Below are 22,106 nucleotides of genomic sequence, written 5' to 3' on the forward strand. Positions count from 1 at the left end.
CTAGAATTTAGAAGAATGAGAGGTGATCTCCTTGAAGCTTACAAAATTCGTACAGGGCTCGACAAGATAGATGCAAAGGGATGTTTCCCTGGCTGGGGTGTGTTGGGGGTGGAGAAGTCTAGAACCATGGACACAGTCTCCGAATAACAGATAGAACATTTAGGAGAGTTGATGAGGAATTTCTTCACTGAAAGGATGAATTCTCTACCCCAGAGTTAGGGCTGTGAAGACTCAGTCATTGAGTATATTCAAAGTAGAGATCAATAGATTTCTATATGTTTAAGATATCAAGAGATGTGGGGATAGTGTGGAAAAATGGCGTTGAGATAGAAGATCAGCCATGATCTAGTTGAATGACGGAGCAGGCTTGAGAGGCAGAATGGCCGTCTCCTGTGTTCCTATAACATCACAAAGTCCAGTAACAGAACACTTTACTTGACTGCACAGATTTATTGGCAACAGACCTGATGGGGAACATGAGGAGAAGCTTTATTATGCTGTGAGTTCTTGTGACCCAGGAGGAAAAAAAACAAACCAAAAACAGAATTACCTGGAAAAACTCAGCAGGTCTGGCTGCATCGGCGGAGAAGAAAAGAGTTGACGTTTCGAGTCCTCATGACCCTTCGACAGAACTAGGCGAATGCCAGGAAGGGGTGAAATATAAGCTGGTTTAAGGTGGTGGGGGGTGGGGTTGGGTGGGGGGAGAGAAGTGGAGGGGGGGGTGGTGTGGTTGTAGGCAAAAGCAGTGATGGAAGCAGATCATCAAAGGAGTTTGGACCAGCACTCTTATCTCCCAGTTTTACTGGTGTTCAATCTTAAAGTGTATAAGACCAGTTTGGACCAGCATTCTTATTTCCTAGTTTCCACTGATTTTCCTTCTGGTGATCTGGAACACACTGCCTGAAAGGGTGGAAGCAGATTAAATAATGTTCAAAAGAGAACTGGACACAGTGGGACCGGTGTCATTTGTAGGTGAAATTGGCGCAGGCTGGCAGGTGCCATATATTTTCCATGTTTCCACCCAATTCTGAAGCACATTAATGTATTTGCTTTTTTTTTTAATTAAAAAAAAATAAAATGACAGCATGGCAACTTTTAAGCATTTTTCCTCTGGTGCTGGCTGCCAAATTATCATACTTATCTCATTTAACGTCCCAATTTTTGCCATGTCAGTGTTGCAACCCACAACCTCTGGGTCAACAACACCCTCCCACCAATTACCCCTGCAGGAAGGTTGAGCCGACAAGCCGGGCTCACGTCACTAACTCACCCAACGTGTTTGTTTTTTTTTATGCTAATCGGGGTTATTCTGGGTTTGTCAGCCTGTTTGAAGTTTTGTTGTATTCTGGCGCGAGTCAGCTCTATTCAGCAGAACAAAACAGGGCATCGGACCGACCCGCCGACAGCTCAACCCGCTGGAAGGGAAAACGCTGGAAGACCACAGGTTGGAGGCTCTGACCAAAGGGCTCCTGGGCGGTGCACTCTTTCTACTTTCATTTCCGGCTTGCGGTCTCTTTGGAATCCAGGCGCGGAGAGGTGAGGTGAGGTGGGGTGGGGGGGGGGAGGGTGCGGCCAGCGTTCAGCGGGGCAAGCGAGGCCTCCTGCAGCGCCCTAGGCCCGGTTACCATGGGAACTGGCGGCCGCCAGCGCGCAGGCGCAGGCAAGCCCCTCCCCCCCCACCCCGCCCCGCCCCGGACGGGTCTGTTGGGGCGGGGCGGGGCGGGGCGGGGCGGGACGCGCGGCCTAGTTTCCGGTCGGGCGCCGGTTTCCAGTCGGGTTGCTGCGCTCGGCCCCCTGGGCAGGATGTGGCGAACCACTGCCGCGGTGGCGCTGGTGGCCGTCGTTCTCCATCTCCTCGTCTCCTATTACCCGATACAGGCCCCTGCGGACGCCGTGCAGTTCCTGTCCGATTACCTGTTCAGGCTGTCGGTGATGCGGGCGCCCGAGGAGGTGGTGGCCGAGGCCTGGGACTCGCTTATCCGAGCCCCCGGCAGCAGCTGGACGCGGGTGGCCGTAGGGTGAGTGGGCAGAGGTCACTGCCGCGGCTCTTTGTTGCTCGGTGACCGGGGCCTTGTTGCTGTTCTCTTCCCCTGGCACGAAAGTCACTGAGGGTTGGGGATTTTATCCCCAGGCTCTGGGAGCCCAGGCCCGCCCTGAACAGCCAGGCTGTCGCTGGGTTTAATCACAACAGAAAATGCTGCAAATGCTCATTCTGACATTCACACTCACTCTGGATGAATGCTTTGATTGTTTACTACAGCCCTTACCACCCCCTTTGCCTTTTGTTCCATGACAGCTTGGTCATTTTAACTTCTCCCATCCTCGACCACATCCTTTTGTTGTTCCTCCCTCTCAAAGGCACCTTCTGAAGAAATGTTATATTTGACTTGAAACGTCAACTCTGTTTACCTCTCCACAGACACTCCCCGACCTCCTGAGTATTTCCAGCATTTTCTGTTTTTATTTCAGATTTCCACCACCTGCAATGTTTAGCTTTTATTACACTGTCACTGGGTAGTGCTCTATGTTGCTGACTGCTTCTCCCTTCTCTTGGCCAGAGTGAATGCCTGTGTGGATGTGGTGGTGTGTGGAATTGGACTCTTGGAAGCGCTGGCGTTGGATCCTGTAAATAAAGTGGACCATGACACTCTTCAATCAAGAGAAGACCTGAAGGAAACCTTCTCCTACTTCATGGAGAAAGGAGTTGCAGCTGAACGATTCTTCGCTGACAAAGAAGTCTTTCAGAAAATTGCACAGACTGCGTCCCAGTTCCCAGGAGCTAAGGTGCAGCTTTTGTTTATTGAGCAACAACCCAGCTGACAGGCCAACATCCACAGTATGGGCCAATGCCCAGCTTGACCAAAGTGGGAGAGAAAACAAGATAAATCAAGAAGGATTGTTTAGATGACAGCACGGTGGTCAGAGGAAGGGTAGGCATTGAAGGTGCAAGTTGTTGGAGCTGGTTAGGAGTCGCACAGTTTTGAGATTATGGAAAGAATGAATTCTATCTGGACTGGTGCACAGAATGGGAAGGAATGTGATAAGAGTTTGTATTTACACAGTGCCATCCATTTCCCGAGGATATCCTCAAGTGCTTCACAGCCAATGAAATACTTTTCAATGCATTGATATACACGACAGAGCTCCTGCATATGGAATGAGATAGATGGCCAGATTATTTGATTAGTACATGAATATGAAAGAGGTAGGCAGGGCCTCTGTTTAACATCTCATTGCAGGATGACATCTTTAAGCTTTGGGAGAGATGAGAGAAAAATTCAGAGGAAAACTGACAAAGGAGGGCAAGAGATTTTCTTTAATTCCAATCTCTCAGAAACCAGTATTTTATCGAGTGGTTTGGGAACTTATGCCCCTGTGATATTTAGACAAACTTGCGAATTGTATTCACCATAACACTGAGTGTAACAAAACAGTTTGTGAGAGTGGGATGCACTGCTTACTGATGAATAAAGTCTTATTGCTTATTCCTGTAAAGTTGCAAAAGAAGTTAGGTTCTACAACTAGGGTTCTGTGACTCCACTGTACCCAGATGTGAGCTTGGCTATGATTTCCTACATTCATGATCATAAAAAGACAACTATTGTTTTATATTCTGATGGTCCCTAAAGATATACTTAACTCCCAATGAAAAACAGGCATCGTTTGATTAGTATCCAGTGAAATGATGTGTCAACTAAGCCTCTATTTCAACTCGTAAAGCAGAAACAGCTCATGGTATTCTGGAAATCAGCCAGAAGCCATGTCGTGAAATGCCTTTAATAATTGAAAGCCAACTTTCTCACAAAGGGCCTTTGTCATTAAATCCAGACCCTGTCTCTAATTTGGAATGATAATAGCTTTACATTTAGAAAAATTATCTACAACATTTTGACAGAAATTATTCCAATTATTGGTTTGTGATTTATTTTATTTCGCTTTTTATTTGCTTTCTCCTTGCACCTCTGAAGCTGTTGACTCTCACTGGGGGACAGTTCCTGAAGGTGCTGACTCTCACTGGGGGATTGTTCCTGAAGGTGCTGACTCTCACAGGGGGACAGTTACTGAAGGTGCTGACTCACACTGGGGGATAGTTCCTGAAGGTGCTGACTCTCCCTGCTGGACAGTTCCTGAAGGTGCTGACTCTCACTGGGGGACATTTCCTGAAGGTGCTGACTCTCACTGGGGGACATTTCCTGAAGGTGCTGACTCTCACTGGGGGACAGTTCCTGAAGGTGCTGACTCTCACTGGGGGATAGTTCCTGAAGGTGCTGAGTCTCACTTGGGGACAGTTCCTGAAGGTGCTGACCCTCACTGGGGGACAGTTCCTGAAGGTGCTGACCCTCACTGGGGGACAGTTCCTGAAGGTGCTGACTCTCACTGGGGGCCAGTTCCTGAAGGTGCTGACTCTCACTGGGGGAACAGATCCTGAAGGTGCTGACTCTCACTGGGGGGAGGGGGGACAGTTCCTGAAGGTGCTGAATCTCACAGGGAGGGTGGACAGTTCCTGAAGGTGCTGACTCTCCCTGGGGGACAGTTCCTGAAGGTGCTGACTTTCACTGGGGGATAGTTCCTGAAGGTGCTGACTCTCACTTGGTGAAGGGGGTGGGTGGGGTGGGGGGCAGAACAGTTCCTGAAGGTGCGGAGACTGATCACTCTAGCGAAGGCAATGTGCCGGAGTTAACTAGCATTGTGGGTGGGAATAATTTGAGGGGATGAATTATGAGTAAAACAATATGAAAGTGTATTGATTTCACTAATTGTTCTCATATAGCATTGGGCTAACACATCGAGTTACCCCAGTGAGACCTTTGGAAGCCACAATGGGAATGGTGCAGAAGAAATAGAGCTGATAAATTAACGTCAGACCTGGTTGTTGACTTTTTCCTTTTGGTCTTTCTTTCAGCACTTTGTCGGAGGAAACGCTGCCCTGATTGGCCAGAAGCTGAGCACAAATCCAAATCTGTCGGTTAGTCTTGTTATCCCTGTGTTGTAGAGCATGAATAGAGTGGTCTCAGAATGGTGGGGGGGGGGGGGGGGGGGGGGGGGGGGGGGGGGGGGGGGGGGGGGTGTTGGGTTGGGGGGGGGGGGTGGGGGGGCGGGTGGGTGGGGGGGGGGGGGGGGTGGAAATTTAATTCTCATTATTTCTAACCCTCAAAAACTACAGCTGGTCCCTCTTGTTTTTCTGGATGAGTGGTCTAGATATTTTTTGTCAGCTTTGTACTTGTGTCTCTAACCTAGAGATTTGCCCTGTGGGTGCAGATCTAGGGGTGCTGATTCTCACTGGGGGTGGTTGCTGAAAGTCTGACTCTCACTGGGATGTCGGGGGGAGACAGAAAGCAGAAGACTACAGGCCAGTTAGCTTAACATATCATAGGGAAAAGGTTAGAAGCTATTTTTAAAGATGTTGTAGCAGGGCACTTGGAAAAATTCAAGTTAATCAGGCAGAGTCATCATGGTTTTGTGAAAGAAAATAATGTTTAACCAATTTATTGGAGTTCTTTGGAAAATGTAGTGTGGATAAAGAGGAACCGGTGGATGTACTGTACTTAAATTTCCAGAAGGCATTTGATAAGTTACACATCAAAAGTTATTATGGAAATAAAAGCTCATGGTGTAGGGAGTAAAATATTGGCATGGATAGCAGGTTGGCTCGCTAACAGGAAACAGAGAGTAGACATAAATGAGTCTTTTTTTTGATTGGTGAAATATAATGAGTGGTGTGCCACAGGGATCGGTGCTGAGGCCTTGACTTTTTACAATTTATATAAATGACTTTGATGAAAGGACCGAAGGTATGGTTGCTACATTTGCTGATGACACAAAGATAGGTAGGAAAATAAGATGTGTAGAGGGCATAAGGAGGTTACAAGGGATATAGATAAATTAAGTGAGTGGGCAAAGATCTGGCAAATGGAGTATAATGTGGGAAAATGTGAAATTGTCCACTTTGGCAGGAAAAGTGAAAAAGAAGCATATTATCTAAATGGTGAGGGATTGCAGAGCTCTGAAATACAGAGGGATCTGGGTGTCTTAGTGCATGAGTTGCAAAAGCTTAGTATGTAGGTACAGCAAGCAATTAGGAAAGCTAATAGAATGTTATCGTTTATTGTGAGGGGAATTAAATCCAAAAGTAGGGAGGTTATATGCTTCAGTTGTACAGGGCACTGGTGAAACCGCTTCTGGAGTACTGTGTACAGTATTGGTCACCTTATTTAAGGAAGTATGTAATTGCATTAGAAGCAGTTCAGAGGAGGTTTACTAGACTAATACCTGGAATGGGAGGGTTGTCTTATGAGGAAAGGTTGGACAGACTAGGTTTGTATCTGCTGAAATTTAGAGAAGCAAGAAGTGACTTGATTGAAATATGTAAGATCCTGAGGGGTCTTGTCAAGGTGGATGTGGAGAGGATGTTTCACTTTGTGGAAGAATCTAGAAGTAGGGGTCACTGTTTAAAAATAAGGAATTACCCATGTAAAACGGAGATGAGAAATTTTTTTCCCTGAAGGCCGTGGATCTTTGGATCTTCCTCAAAAGGTGGTGGAAGCAGTCTTTGAATATTTTTATGGCAGAGCTAGATAGATTCTTGTTAAGTAAGGGGGTGAAATGTTAATGGGGTAGGTGGGAATGTGAAGTTGAGGTTACAATCAGACCAGCCATGATCCGATTGAATGGCAGAGCAGGCTCGAGGGGCCAAATGGCTCACTCCTTCTCCTAATTCATGTGCTCCTGAAGGTGCTGACTCTCACTGGGAGACAGTTTCTGAAGGTGCTGACTCTCACTGGGAGACAGTTTCTGAAGGTGCTGACTCTCACTGGGAGACAGTTTCTGAAGGTGCTGACTCTCACTGGGGGGACAGTTGCTGAAGGTGCTGACTCTCACTGGGGGGACAGTTGCTGAAGGTGATGACTCTCACTGGGGGGACAGTTTCTGAAGGTGCTGACTCTCCCTGGGGGACAGTTCCTGAAGGTGCTGACTCTCCCTGGGGGACAGTTCCTGAAGGTGCTGACTCTCCCTGGGGGACAGTTCCTGAAGGTGCTGATTTTCATTGGGGGGAACAGTTCCTGAAGGTGCTGACTCTCGCTGGGGGACAATTCTGTGTGTGCTGACTGCACAAATTATAAACTTCGACAGTAAGGACTCTTTGACCAAGAGGCATCACAGTGAAGCCCAATCCTTCCCTCATCCAATGTCTACATATGCTCTCCTGCAGGAGTGAGGAGTGGGAATCTGAGGTGATTTTCATCTTTTCTGATTTGTGAGGCCATTTGTTCTCACTCCCATCATCTCCTGTCGAAGATCTGTTGACTCAGCTTGGTGTGGATTGGTCCTGGAGGATCTGTTTGACTGAGCTGCTTTGTGCTTTAATCAGCAGCACTATTGGAAGGGCCTATTGATGATGAATCAGTTTGGCCCAGCAGCGGGCAGCAGCAGTAACACTGCTGGTATCACTTGGATGGTGCAGCATGTATAGTTCCCAAACTCCTCCTCTGAGCACCTCACCATACTCGAGGCTGTGACAAACAGTTGACCATCTGCAAGACTATATTGGCACAATCCTGTGTCTGCTGATCTCTGCAACATCCCCTAAATGCATTGTAATGCCTATTGTTCTGTGCAAGTATGTTCAGTTATTGGGATGAGTACTAATGCTTGATTTGGCTGCAGGTGCTGCTGTGTGGCCCAGTTGGTCCGAAACTTCATGAACTCTTGGGCGATCGAATTATTATCCCACCCAAATCGTTGCAGGAGGTGGACGAGTATCATCTCATTCTGGAGTATCAGGCTGGTGAGTTTGGAGTGTACAGTGTTCGTAGCATCAGGGAGAGGGGACATTTCTAATGTAAAGCCAATCGCAACTCCACCAGTTGCTTCCATTGGTCTCAATGACCCCCAGTGTCCCAAAGCATTTTACAGCCAATCAAGCACGTGTGAAATGTAGTCACTGTTGTAAGGTAGAAAATGCTGCAGCCAGGTCTTGCACCAAGAGATCCCAGCAACTATAATGTATCAATAACGAGATAGGAAATTTTTCTACTTTCCAGTAAATACCATTTTCATGGATTTTGCTTTGAAATGCTGAAAGATTGAAAGAGTAGGACAGAAAAAGTGAATCAAATATTGGTGATGTGATGGTTTTGAAGAGGTGGAAGAAAAGATCAAGAGGCGGGGATGAGTTCCAAAGTTTTCAGTTTCTGCAAAAGACACTTGTAAGGAAATGACTGGGCTATAGGAAAATATAGACGGGATGGTCAAATGGGCAGATAAGTGGCAGATTGAATTTAATCCTGAAAAGTGTGAGGTGATACACTTTGGAAAAAGTAATTTGACAAGGAATTATTCAATGAACGGCATGACACTAGGAAGTTCTGAGGAACAAAGGGACATTGGTGTGTGTGTCCATAGATCTCTGAAGGCGAAGGGGCATGTTAGTGGGATGGTGAAAAAGGCAAATGGGACACTTGCCTTTATCAATTGAGGCATTGATTACAAAAGTAGAGAGGTCATATTGGAGTTGTATAGAACCTTGGTGAGGCCACATCTGGAGTACCGTGTGCAGTTCTGGTCGCCACATTATAGGAAGGATGTGACTGCACTGGAGGGGGTGTGGAGGAGATTCACCAGGATGTTGCCTGGGATGAAACATTTAAGTTATGAAGAGAGGTTGGATAGTCTTGGGTTGTTTTCGTTGGAGCAGAGAAGACTGAGGGGCGACCTGATCAAGGTGTACAAGGTTACGAGGGGCATGAACAGGGTGGATAGGGAGCAGCTGTTCCCCTTAGTTGAAGGGTCAGTCACGAGGGGGCATAAGTTTTTGGTGAGGGGCAGGAGGTTTAGGGGGATGTCAGGAAAAACTTTTTTACCCAGAGGGTGGTGATGGTCTGGAATGTACTGCCTGGGAGGGTGGTGGAGGCGGGTTTCCTCACAACCTTTAAAAAGCACCTGGATGAGCACTTGGCACGTCATAACATTCAAGGCTATGGGCCGAGTGCTGGTAAATGGGATTAGATAGGTCAGGTGTTTCTCACGTGTCGGTGCAGACTTGATGTGCCGAAGGGCCTCTTCTGCACTGTGATTCTGTGAAATCTGAGATGGCCACATTGTTTGAGCAGTTTCATTGTACTGTGTCTGCCTGACTCAATTGTATCAAAAATAAAAATAAAAATACCTGGAAAAACTCAGCAGGTCTGACAGCATCTGCGGAGAGGAACACAGTTAACGTTTCGAGTCTGTACGACTCTTGAAGGGTCATACGGACTCGAAACATTAACTGTGTTCCTCTCCGCAGATGCTGTCAGACCCGCTGAGTTTTTCCAGGTATTTTTATTTTTGTTTTGGATTTCCAGCATCCACAGTTTTTTGCTTTTATCTTAGTGTTCAATTGTATCAATCCTCCCTTTGGGTCAGAAGGTTTGAGCCCCTCCCCTGGTGTATTGAGCACATAATCGAAGGGAGTGCTGCTCTCTAGATAATATGCTAGTCTGCAATCTGCTTCTTCCAGTGTTTATTAAAAAGTCCTCATCTCTGTTTGAAGAAGAGCACTTCTGTTGTATAAGCATAAGGCTTTAGCCTTCAGCTCACACTGTAAGTCAAGGCGTCACTACATGTAGCCTGTACCTCAATCAGATATCTGACATGCAACCAGTGACGGGAGTACAGTGAAAACTGATGTTAAATGCTCTGGATTATGTAACACACCAAAGTCTATCTTTGCGAAGAATGAAGCTAAGTGCTGACTGTTGTGTGTTGTGTAGGGGATGTGTTGGGGGAGATTAAGGCACCTCATGCCAACCGCTTCATCTTCTCCCATGACATGTCAAATGGAGAGATGAACATGATGGAGACATTCATAGCAAGTCTGGAGGAATTTGAACCGGAGCTGATTGTCCTTTCGGGTCTACACATGATGGATGGACAGGGTAAAGAAGAACGAAACAAGAGACTCCAGGAGGTAAGGCAGAAATACATAATAAGCACACTATTATTGGGTAAGCCCTACCTCTGTCAGCATCAAACCCCAAGATGGTGCTGTGGTAGAGCCATCAATCTTTGTTCCCGGAAAACCCTCCCTAAACTTGTGTCATTAACAATCTTCACAACCTTTCTGACTTTTCAGTCATCAAAAGAGCCAGAGTAATTTTGGATTGCAAAGATTATCCTCCTCCTATAGTGTAAGCTACTATTGTTCTTTCTCTCCTAATTCTTCTACTGCTGTGTGCCCATTGCTTCCTTCTTTGATAAACTCAGATGTTTTTTACAGTGTTACAGGCACTACATAAATTCAAGCTGTTGTTGCTGTAAGAATCTACAGAGAGTTGGGTTGAATAATGATAATATTAAGAAAAACCTTTTCTCAGGTTATAGCTCAGTGAGGGTTAATCAATACCCAGCCTAGTCCTGAAGATAAGATCTTGTGTTGAAATAAATAAGAAATTTGCAACCAACGAGACAAACTAACGTCATGTACATAATGGAGAGAGTTGGCTTAAAGGATGAACGTGTTAAAGTACAAGGGGTCTAAAACAAGAAGATACTCGGCCCCATTATTTTTCCCATTCTAATTTTCCTGTTCACATTAATTTCATTCACTGATCTCCACTCTCCCCTCCCTCTCTGTGATTGTATCCTTTTTCTCCTGCCTTTGTCACACTAGAATGTTTTTAATTAGCACTCCTTTTTTCCTTTCCCTGTTTACTTATAAATGGCATGGATATTATCCTTGATACTATCTGTAAGTTTGATGCAACTGAGTGGTTTTCCCAGCCATTTCAGGGGCCAGTTAAGATCAATGCTGTGATTCTGGAGTCGTCTGGGTCAGGCTGGGTATGGATGACAGGTTTCCTCTCTTGAAGGACATTAGTGAGCCATATACACACCTTCCATTGCCTATAACTGCTGTCTGCAGTATGTTGCATGCTCTCCTGTTCCTTCACTCTACCTATAGCGATCATACCTGCTGTGCTATTCAGCAATTGCTGCTGGAAAGTGCCTGTTTTTGGGCATCAGGTGGTTCCAGAATTGAGCTTGGTTGCAATACCCCATTGAAAACTGGCCATGTGGGGAGACGTTGGAAACCTGACCATTGTATAAACGCTTGTTTCAGTACTCGAGGACACGGGTTTCACTGCTGCTTGTGGAAGGGTTAACGTTTAGACTTGTCACAGAGTTTGCAATGATTTTGTTACAGCAGAATGTTACTCAACTGATGAACTCCAACTCTTGCCTGTTTCAGTTCTAACATAATGACTTCTGTTTTCTCCTATACTGAAAAACAACAGGTTAGTGTGTTAATCTCGGAGATCCCTAATGAAGTTTCAGTGCACCTGGAGCTGGCCAGTATGACAGACACGACATATATGAATTCCATCGTGGAACAGGTAACCATTATTTTTGGTGGTGGTGGGCGCAGGGCTCTGCATGAGGAATTGATGTAGCACTGAGCTGGTCACATCAGGAAGGTATTGGTCTGCTGAGTTGGCTGATCTTGGTTGGTTCAGCAGTTGGGAAAATAAAAATTGGCATCAAATCCTCGGGGCTAAATCAGCTGGAATGCTTGTTGCTCTTCGTTGTGCGTTTATCCAGCTGCACAGTGCAGCCACGCTGACATGAATACTGTGGAGGTTGCAGATCTGAAACAAAAACAGAAAATGCTGAAAAAAAACTCCGCAGGTCTGGCAGCATCTGTGGAGAGGGAAACAGAGTTAATGTTTTGACTCCAGTATGCCTCTTTGGAACTGGCCATGTTAATGTTGGCTAGACAGAGGGTCAGGTTTCTCTGTGTGACTTGAGTGTAATGAATATGCTGCAGGCACTCACCATCGAGGGACAGATGAAGAACGATGAGGTTTGAGGAGCAGGTTTTTGGGGAGCAACAGGGATAAAAATTGCAGAAAAAAATGGGAATATTGTTTTTGTTGAATGTGGTAAGTTATAGAAATCATTTTTGCGGTAAGCTTATGGTTGTGTGATAGTGTGTTTTATTGCAAAGTAATTAACCAAAATCTGTGGGGTTAGACCATAAGATGTAGGAGCAGAAGTAGGCCATTCGGCCCATCGAGTCTGCTCCACCATTCAATGAGATCATGGCTGATCTGATAATTCTCAACTCGACTTTCCTGCCCTTTCCCCATAACCCTTGATGCTATCTCAGCCTTGAATATACTTAACGAACCAGCCTCGGGGCAAGGGCTACAGTGCCAGAGAGAAGGGAACCTCAGGCAAGGGCCCTTATCCTTTCCCTGTCTACTTATAAACAGCATGGATATTCTCCTTGATACTATCTGTAAGTTTGATGCAAGTGGTTTTCCCAACCATTTTAGAGGCCAGTTAAGATCATTGCTGTGATTCCAGAGTCGTGTGGGTCAAACTGGGTATCGATGACAAATTTCCTCTCTTGAAGCACATTAGTGAACCATATACACACCTTCCATTGCCTATAAATTGTTCCAGTCAGGAGTTCAAGAACTGTCTGCAGTGTGTTGCATGTTTTACCCAGCTGGACAGTGCAGCCATGCTGACATAAATATTGCGGATGTTGGAGATCTACAGCCTGCTGTGGTAAAGAATTCCACAGATTCACCACCTCCGAAAGAAGAAATTCCTCATCTCTGTTTTGGGCACCCCCTTACTGAGATTATGCCCTCTGGTCCTAAACTCTCTCACAAGGGGAAACAACCTCTCAGCATCTACCCTGTCAAGCCCCCTAAGAATCTTGTATGTTTCAATAAGGCCACCTCTCATTCTTCTAAACTCCAATGAGCACAGGCGCAACCTCTCATAAGAAAATCCCTCTATACCCGGGATCAACCTAGTGAACCTTCCCTGGACTTGCCTCCAATGCCAGTGTATCTTTTCTTAGATAAGGGGACCAAAACTGTTCACAGTATTCTAGGTGTGGTCTAACTAGTGCCTTGTATCATTTTTAGCAAGACTTTCTTAATTTTATACTCCATTCCCTTTGAAACAAAGGCCAACATTCCCTTTGCCTTCTCTATTACCTGCTGCTTTTATGCTAGCTTTGTGATTCATGCATGAGGACCCCCAAATCCTTCTGTGCTGCAGCTTTCTGCAGTCTGTCTTCATTTAAAAAATATTCAGCTCCTGTATTCTTCCTGCCAAAGTGCATAATCTCACATTTTCCCCACATTATCTGCCAAGTTTTTGTCCACTCACTTACCCTATCAATATCCCTCTGTAGACTCAAAGTCATTGAGTTCTACAGCACAGAAAAAGGCCTTTCGGCCCATCAAGTCTGCACCAGTCAAACAAATATCTAACTATTCTAATCCCATTTTCCAGCACTAGGCCCATAGCCCTTGTATGCCATGACATCACAAGTGCACATCCACATACTTCTTAAATGTTATGAGGGTATCTGCCTTTATCACCCTTTCAGGCAGTGAGTTCCAGATTCACACCACCCTCTGGCTGAAAAAATTCTTCCTCACATCCCCTCTAAACCTCCTGCCCCTTTACCTTAAATCTATGCCCCCTAGTTATTGATCCCTCCACCAAGGGGAGAAGTTCCTTCCTGTCTACCCTATCTATGTCCCTTATAATTTTATACACCTCAATCATGTCCCCCCTCAATCTCCTCTGTTCCAGGGAAAATAACCCAGTCTATCCAATCTCTCCTCATAACTAAAACTCTCCAGCTCAGGCAACATCCTGGTAAATCTCCTCTGCACTCTCTCGAGTGCAATCACGTCCTTCCTATAATGCGGATTCCAGAACTGCACACAATACTCTAGCTGTGGCCTAACCAGTGTTTTATACAGTTCCAGTATAACCTCCCTGCTCTTATATTCTATGCTTCGGCTAATAAAGGCAAGTTTCCCATATATCTTCTTAACCACCTTACCTACCTGTCCCGCTACCTTAAGGGACCGGTGGACATGCACACTAAGGTCCCTCTGATCCTCGGTACTTCCCAGGGTCCTACCATTCATCATGTGTTCCCGTGCCTTGTTTGTCCTGTCCAAGTGCATCACCTCATGTTTATCTGGATTAAGTTCCATTTGCCACTGATCAACCCATCTGACCAGCCTGTCTATATTCTCCTGTAATCTAAGGCTATCCTCCTCACTATTTACCACCCCATCAATTTTTGTGTCATCTGCAAACTTACTGTTCAACCCTCCTACATTCAAGTCTAAATTATTTATATATTCCACAAACAGCAAGGGGCCCAACACCGATCCCTGTGGAATCCCACTGGACACAGGCATCCAGTCACAAAAACACCCCTTGACCGTCGCCCTCTGCTTCCTGCCACTCAGCCAATTCTGGATCCAATTTGCCAAATTGCCTTGGATCCCATGGGCTCTTACCTTCATTATCAGTCTCCCATGCGGGACCTTATCAAAAGCCCTGCTGAAGTCCAAGTAGACGACGTCAAATGCATTACCCTCATCTACACACCTGGTCACCTCTTCAAAAAATTCAATCAAATTTGTCAGACATGACCTCCCCTTAACAAAACCATGCTGACTGTCCTTGATTAATCCCTGCCTCTCCAAATGTAGATTAATTCTGCCCCTCAGAATTTCTCCCAAAAGTTTCCCCACCACTGAGGTTAGACTGACTGGCCTGTAATTCTATGGTTTACCCCTTCCTCCCTCCTTGAATAACAATACCATATTGGCTGTCCTCTGGCACCTCTCCTGTGGCCAGAGAGGTATTGAAAATTATTGCCAGTGCCCCTGCTATCTCCTCCCTTGCCTCACTCATCAGCCTGGGATACATTTCATCTGGGCCTGGAGATTTATCTACTTTTAAGCCTGCCAGACCACTTAGAACCTCCTCCCTTTCTATGGTAGTTTCTTTTATTATTTCACAGCCCTTCTGCCTGATTCCCATACCCACATCGTCCCTCTCACTTGTGAACACCGACACAAATTAATTTAGAACCCTACCTACGTCTTCCGGCTCCACACACAAATTACCACTATGGTCCTTAATGGGCCCTACTCTTTCCTGAGTTATCCTCTTACTCTTAATGTTACTTATAAAATAACTTTGGATTTTCCTTTATTTTACCTGCCGATGTTTTTTCATGCTCCCTTTTTGTTCTCCTAACACATTGTATACTCCTCTAGGGCCTCCACTGTTTTGAGTCCTCGGTATCTGCCATAAGCCTCCCTTTTTCTCTTTATGACTCTGTCATCCTCACCGCTTGCCTTCCCACCTATCTTTGTGTCATCTGCAGAAATGAGGATGGAATTCTTATATAACTTGTTATAGCCATCTTATATAACATAACACTGCATCAAATGGGTCTTGATAAGTGACTGTACCTACGTCTTAACAAGTTAACTTTTACATTTTTAAATCTGTTTCAACCACCTCACCAACCCAGCGCCTGTAAATGTTTTATTCCTTACATTACAGTTCAATGACAATCACTTTAAATTACAATGTAAAGCTTTAATGACAATTACATTGTTAAACAGGTGATGGGTGTTGGCACACCTGCAGTATCCCTTTAAGGGGCTGCACCTTTAATTTTTTAATTTGTCCCTGATTTGTTAATTTGTTTTATCTTCTGTTAATTTGTATTCAAAGAATATTAATGGGGTCAGCTGAAACACTGAGGGGAGGAACTGGGAGACTCTGTGACTTTGCTTTGCTATCTTGGAAATAAACCTGTTTTCAGGTATAGGCTAGTTTCAGACTCATTATTCCTCAATAATTGGAATTATCAACCCCGCCTGCATTGCTCAACTAGTGACCTTGAGTAACCTTTGATTCCTGCAGCAAACCTCTGCTCCCTAACAGTGATCCATCACAGGTGATTGGTTCTCCCTGTATCTCCCTACTAGGTTCCCTTCACTTTTCCACCCCTATTACTGCTTCTAAGGCTTCTGCAGTGCTCTGCTCTTGGCCATGCCACATAACCCTTTCCATTTCTGCCCCCCTCCCCCCTTGGTATTCACTGAGAGTGTATTTTAGAAATGTGGCTGATTGTTGGTTTATTTCCAACCCCCTTTCACTCCCAAAACCTTGAACGTGAACTTCTCTGATCAGATTTCCATTCCTGACACAACATTGAAACAGCCTTATTTAAAGTCCTAAATGACATCCACAAGTAACCATGGTGAACTCCTCATTCATCTTGAGTATCTGTGTGAAGCAATTGACATGGTCGACCACCCCATCCATCTTCCAAGCCTGCCCATGGTCGGGTGGATTGGGACTGCTCTCATCAGGACTGACCTACCCTACCATAACTAGAGCTTCTCCAGCAGTGGCCCCACTTCCTGCTACTGCAACGTTATCTCTTGTGAAACCCCCCCCCCCCCCCCTGCCCCGCCCCGCCCCACCCCACCCCACGATTTATCCTTGGTTCCCTCCTATTCCTTATTTATATGCTGCCTCTTCAGAAAATCGTCCTCAGTCGTGGTGTCAGGTTCCACATATACACTGACCACACCCAACTCTGTTTCACCACCAGCTTTCTCGACCTCCTCAATGCCTCCATGTGATCAGATTGAATGTCTGACATCCAATACTGCAAGAATCTCAATTTTCTTCAATTAAACTTTGGGAAGCCCTTGTCTTCAGCTCCCTCAGCAAATTCCATATCCCTCTCTAGGCGCTGTCTTAGGTTGAATCAGTCTATGCAACCTCAGCAACTTGCTTGAACCTGAGCCATATCCTCGCTATTGCAAAGAATGCTGACTTCCACCTCTCTGGCATTGCCTGTCTCTGCCCTCTCCTTATTGCAGCTGCTGCCAAGGTCCATAATCCAGCTTAATCCTCATTTCCAATGTCAAAATTACCCCCTGAGTGTTTTGGGCATTCTCTTGATTCATCACTCTGCTGATCAGCTTCTCTTTTTCTTAGCAGGTTCTTACTATTGTCAACTCGATTGGCCTGAATGAGCAAGAACTGTTGTTTATCAGTCAGGCTGGCTCAGGACCTCACTCCTCACAAGGGCACTGGGATGGTGCTCCTGATATTGGAATGGTCAGCGATATCATCTTCTGGCTCCTCAAAGAATATGGACGAACTGATTCGCGTAAGGATTCGGATTTAACTCGTGTTCATTTCCACACTCTGGCCTATCACATACTAGCAACTGTAGATGGATACTGGAACAACCAAATATCCTCTGTTGCAGCTGGAGCGAGAGTTGCTGGGAGTCAAGCATGTGGCACTGACACCATCGACCCCACAAAAGTTGTTCTCAATTCTCCTATGGAATTTGTTCTGTCACAAACAGACAAATTGCTGAAGAACAAGAAAATGACATTGAGCCCAACCAACCCTGTGCGAGTGTGGCAGAGAGAAAACATCTCATTTTTCATCACTCCTGTTCTGATGTGTGTCAACCCGGTCAGGACAGTGGGATTGGGAGACACCATCTCCGCAGAAGGGCTTTTGTATTCTGAGCGGAAGTGACTGGGACTTCGCTGTTCAACAAGACAGAAACAAAATTGAGTTTGTATTTATGGCAAATTCTCTGTGTTTAGTGTGTAGAAATGGGGCTGGTGGAGGTTGTCAGATATGCTTAAAGCAAGGAAGAAGGGGCAGCAAGTACAACTGTGGCTTTTGCTCCACAGCCCAATATATAAAAGTTGACCAGTAAATGATCTAGTCACACCCCCTCCCTTTTGCTGTTTCCATTGCTGCAACAATCAATGCCCCTTGGAGTTTACTGGATTCCATTCAAGTTTCAAATCATTTCCATCAAAAAAAACCAGGTTCTATTTTGTTTCTGTTATGTTAAAATGAACTTTGGAAATCTAGGTGTAGAGTGCTGGCTTTGATTGGGATATTTTTAGTGTCATGGGGTGCTTGAGGCAGGCATTAAGTACTGATCTTTCATCTTGAGGACCTGAATTCTAATTCAGCCCAGCTTGCTTTGGTGAAAGTCTTCTCCATCTGCTGGTGGTGTGGGTCTTATAATGGTGGTTTCAATTCAGTGTGCATAAGTTTACAACACAACATTTCCCCTAATTTGACGCGAGTGAAGAATCTCATTCAGAAATCACAAGGTAGTCAGTATGAGAAGTTTAAATCTGACTCAGTGGTGCAGTGGGACGTGCTTTGCTGAGTTGGGGGTTGCCATATCTTATTGGGGCATTACAGAGGCATCTTCACTGTTGTTGTTGATCTGGAAGTGCTTTATTCTGCAATATTAGAGCAGCGTGAACAAACCTCTAAAAATGTGTGAACAAAGGGAAAGTTCAGTTTTTCTAAAAAGTGAACATTCATTTAAGCTGATGTTTTAATGTGATGGGAGTTTTCCAAAGCTGGGAAAAGAGCACTTTGTTTACAATCTACACTCCAGTCCAGATTTAGTATTGATAGAATACAAGAGGAGTAGCAATTAATTGCCTGACTTTCACTTCATTCGTTAGCTGTGAGAGATAGGTATCAATCGGTACTTCCTCCTTGTGTTACACAATTCAAAATGTTCTCTCCATAGATATACCCCAGATTTGGAAGATCAGAATGTAGAATTGTGCAGGAGTTTAAGTGACCTCACATGCTCTGTTACGTTTTACTTATCCCTAGTGACAGTAATTCAACTGTGACCTTTTTTAACTGACAGTTCTCCTGAATGGCTAGGGTTTTATGTCTTCTATATTAAGTGGGGTTAATAGCTTCTATTCAGAATATATTTTTGTGCTTAATTTAAGAGCTACTGGCTAATACCATTAATTCAGGGAAAAGGCAATTCTATTTCAAAGCACGATTCCTGAATTTCTATTTATGTCAGGAGGATCTGGTGAAATAAAGAGCACCTGCAGGGGTGGGGAAGACACTGCTGATTTTTCCCTGTCTTTAGAAAGTGTTAGACTCTTGATCGTGATTCTGATTTAGCTATGCCTGACCTGGCTGAATATGAGAAAATGTAATTCTGCCAAGCAACAACATGAAATGTAGAGCCCCAGCTCCCCGATAGTCCGAGACATCATCTTGTGTGGTGCTGAATCAGCTGACCGAGCAGATTTGGTTTACAGTCTCTGCTGGCTCAGATGGTTGTCGCTAGGGCAGCAGCTCTGTTCTGCAGTTGATTTTGGGCCAGGAGGGAAGAAGAAGTTGGTGACCCTGCTCCTCATCCAGATATCCCTGGCGCACAGCCAGATTGTTGGTTGAGGAGCTGAATTAGACTCGGCTGTGATGCTCCACAGTTGAATAGCTTCCTGAACTCACTTTGCTGACCTGCACTTGAAGAAAGGGCATTTGGGTTTGTAGAATACAGGGTGTATAAGTTTACCTCTGCACCATAAAGAGACGTTAAAAATAAATGTGAGAACCAGAAAATCAGCTTGTCTTCCTCCCACTGTTCACTCTGAATTACAGGCCACCCCTTGATGGGAAAGCTCGAACCAGAGGCAAACAGCAGAACAAGTGACATGTGCAGGTAGCCTCACTATCTCTGTTTTCTGATGGAATATTGCTGAATCAATGGCTGTGATGAACTGAGGCTTAAACTGTATAATCCTTTATTCTGTGATGGATTCTCACAGGAAATCAGTTCCACTTTTGTTGGAAATGTGCATTTGGATATTTTATGTTCGTTTTCTGCTTTTTGTCTTAAGGAATGGGTTAAATTCTTTGCTCTCCCTTTCTCCTATTTCTTCTTCCAATTAAAAAGCACCTTGGTTTTGGCTGTGGTGTTACATTTTACAGATGGAGGGGTTTCTTACAGGAGGAGGTGATGGTGGATGTGTTGTTGGCTGTGTTAAAACCTCTGATATTCACAGGCCCTTAGTACCAGTGACATGTCTCTTAACTGAGAAATCACCTTATAGAATATGTACGTGATGAAATGCAATTCAAAATAAATTCTGTGCTTAAAACAAAGTTTTTAAATGAGCTGAATTTCCAAGCTTATCAAACTGTTTTCACTAAAGTAATGTAATTGCTTCAGTGCACTGTAGCAGATGGTGAAGTGATGTGCAATGCTGAGCATTAATGTAAATCCAAATGAGAAGGATAGGATTCCTATAACATTAATCGTGGTGCTGCAATGAAGTGACCAATAGCTGATTATAATTATGGAACTGCATTGTAATACAAAATTGTGTCAGTAAGCCTGTTGTTCTTATCATAGATATTCCCCAAAGTTGTGGGAAGCTTCATGAAGCCCAATGAAGTGTATCCTGCAGCATAGCCTGGCAAAACAGCAGACCCTCCATGTTGTTTGGAGGGACAGAGTTAACTGGTCTTGGTCTTTCAGTCACTGCATTGTTTATGCTCCAGGACTGCCTTTAATGATGAGTTTGCTGTCAGGGACAACTTCATCGACAGCTGAACAAGATATCTGAGCTGGTATTGTCCTGGTGCTGCCATTTTCATGTCCTTCTGCCCCCTCTAGTGGCTCTGCTGAGAACAACCTGAGTTTGTCCACGAAGGGCAGAAGACTTGAGGCAGGCTCATTGTTAGGCTAGGATTTGACCATGTGGCTTTTTAATCTTCAGTTCATTTGCAAGGACCAACTTTTAGTTTTCTCTATAATATGTACTTTGGAGATACCAGCATGAACATAACTTTTATGATTTAAGTTGCAGATTTTGCAGAACAATGTTTGACACAGTTTCTGTTGATTTTAGCCATGTTTGTTAACGCTGTGGTTGCTGTATGTTATTTATCGCATTTATGTAAAGAAGCCTGGAGATGCCTCATGGGTATTTCTGTTAGCAGAATTCCTGCCCTCTATCTCTGATGCAAAATGCTGTTGTCAAACATTACTTGAAAATCTGAGTTTTTTCCGGTTAATTTTCAGTGGTACTGTATCGATCTAGTGAATATTTTACTTTTTTAAAGCAAGATTTGCAATAAATTGTTTTTCTAAAAAACATAGAGCAGGTGAAAGCTGTTTTCTATTTGTGAAATGTCCTATTTGTTCAGAGGCAATGAATGCAAACATGCTTTAGTCGTATGCAATATTGCATTGATTTTATCAGAGTGTGTCTGTTTGTCTTGTGTTCTGCCCCAAGGGCAGGTCCTAAACTCAAGTCTCACACGAGGTTCTTGTGCCACTTATGAGGGAGGAATAGCTGAGGTGGTTGCCTGTTGCCTTCCTCCTGGTTTTTATCTTCAGAGTACCTTTTCAGTGCAATCAATGAAAGCAACCCACCTGCCCTTTACAATGAAGGGGTGGGCTCCCTATGCTCATCAGATCCAGGTTGTTAATCCAGAATTCCAAGTCAGCACTTCAGGCTCTGCTTAGAAAGGCTGCCTTGAATGGGAGCTGAAGCCAGGGATACCACCCCTGAGCCATCATTACTAACACCCTTTGGGCGTGAGCCCCCTGCTGCATGTTGTCCCAGCTAGGGCGCACAATCTGGGAATATGCTCTGGTGCTACACTCAGAGAGTGCTGTACTGTTGGATAGCCAGCTTTCAGATGAGACATTGTGGGTATAAAAAAATTCCCACAGCACTATTCAAGGAGCAGGGGTGGTCCTCTGCAGTGTCCTGACCAATATTTATGACTCAACCAACATCATTAAAATAGATCAATTAGGCATTATCACATTGATGTTTGTGGGACCTTGCTGTGCACAAACTTGCTGCTGTATTTCCTACATTACAACAGTGACTATACCTCATTGGCTGTAAAGAGCTTGAGATATCTTAGGGGTTGTGAAATGCTCTGGGATGAGCCCAGCTTGGTTATCTAGTTAATCTGTTGCTTTGGAGGTGAAGAGTTCAAGTCTACATTAATAATACATAAAAGGGAATCCCAAAGTCTTCTATAGGCATATAAATAGTGAAAGGCTGGTAAAAGGTGAGTGGGGCTGATTAGGGACCAAAAAGGGGATTTACACATGGAGGTGGAGGGCATAGCTGAGGTATTAAATGAATAATTTGTCTTTACCAAGGAGGATGCTACCCAGGCTGTGGTGAAAGAGGAGGAAATCCAGTCACTAGAAGGGTTTAAAATTGAAAAGGGGGAGGTATTGGATAGGCTGCCTGTACCTGAAGTTGATAAGACATCAGGACCGAATGAGATGCATCCAAGGATACAGAGAGAAGTGTGAGTGGAAATTAGAGAGGCATAATTTTTCAGTCTTCCTTAGACTTGGAGGTGGTGCCAGAGGACTGGAAAATTACAAACATGCCATTGTTCAAAAAAAAGAGGGTAAATAA

At 44.7% G+C, this 22,106-nt stretch overlaps 1 protein-coding gene across 6 annotated transcripts; it reads left to right on the plus strand.

Annotated features, from left to right (window-relative positions):
• Positions 1–1,328: 1,328 nt before the first annotated feature.
• On the plus strand, positions 1,329–20,891 carry adpgk (ADP-dependent glucokinase). 6 transcript variants are annotated; one of them, XM_041178434.1, is made up of 7 exons: positions 1,329–1,536; positions 2,559–2,784; positions 4,904–4,966; positions 7,666–7,786; positions 9,753–9,949; positions 11,277–11,375; positions 16,843–20,891. In XM_041178434.1, the coding sequence occupies exons 2-7, from the start codon at positions 2,692–2,694 to the stop codon at positions 17,398–17,400; spliced, it is 1,131 nt and encodes a 376-aa protein (XP_041034368.1). In that variant the 5' UTR covers positions 1,329–1,536; positions 2,559–2,691; the 3' UTR covers positions 17,401–20,891. The 6 variants fall into 6 exon arrangements, with proteins under 6 accessions (XP_041034368.1, XP_041034369.1, XP_041034372.1 ...); XM_041178435.1 differs by having other exon boundaries at positions 1,330–1,536; positions 16,846–20,891; XM_041178438.1 differs by having other exon boundaries at positions 1,441–1,541.
• Positions 20,892–22,106: the final 1,215 nt, after the last annotated feature.

The sequence above is a fragment of the Carcharodon carcharias genome, chromosome 32 (genome assembly GCF_017639515.1).
Source record: "Carcharodon carcharias isolate sCarCar2 chromosome 32, sCarCar2.pri, whole genome shotgun sequence".
NCBI classification, from domain to species: domain Eukaryota; kingdom Metazoa; phylum Chordata; class Chondrichthyes; order Lamniformes; family Lamnidae; genus Carcharodon; species Carcharodon carcharias.

What these genes read in the sequence shown, in the direction of transcription:
- adpgk (XM_041178436.1), top strand. Translation starts at nt 1,804, where the DNA reads ATGTGGCGAACCACTGCCGCGGTGGCGCTGGTGGCCGTCGTTCTCCAT. An exon ending in GCACAAATCCAAATCTGTCG is followed by an intron (nt 4,967 to 7,665) that starts GTTAGTCTTGTT and finishes ATTTGGCTGCAG; the next exon opens with GTGCTGCTGTGTGGCCCAGT. An exon ending in CATTCTGGAGTATCAGGCTG is followed by an intron (nt 7,787 to 9,752) that starts GTGAGTTTGGAG and finishes TGTGTTGTGTAG; the next exon opens with GGGATGTGTTGGGGGAGATT.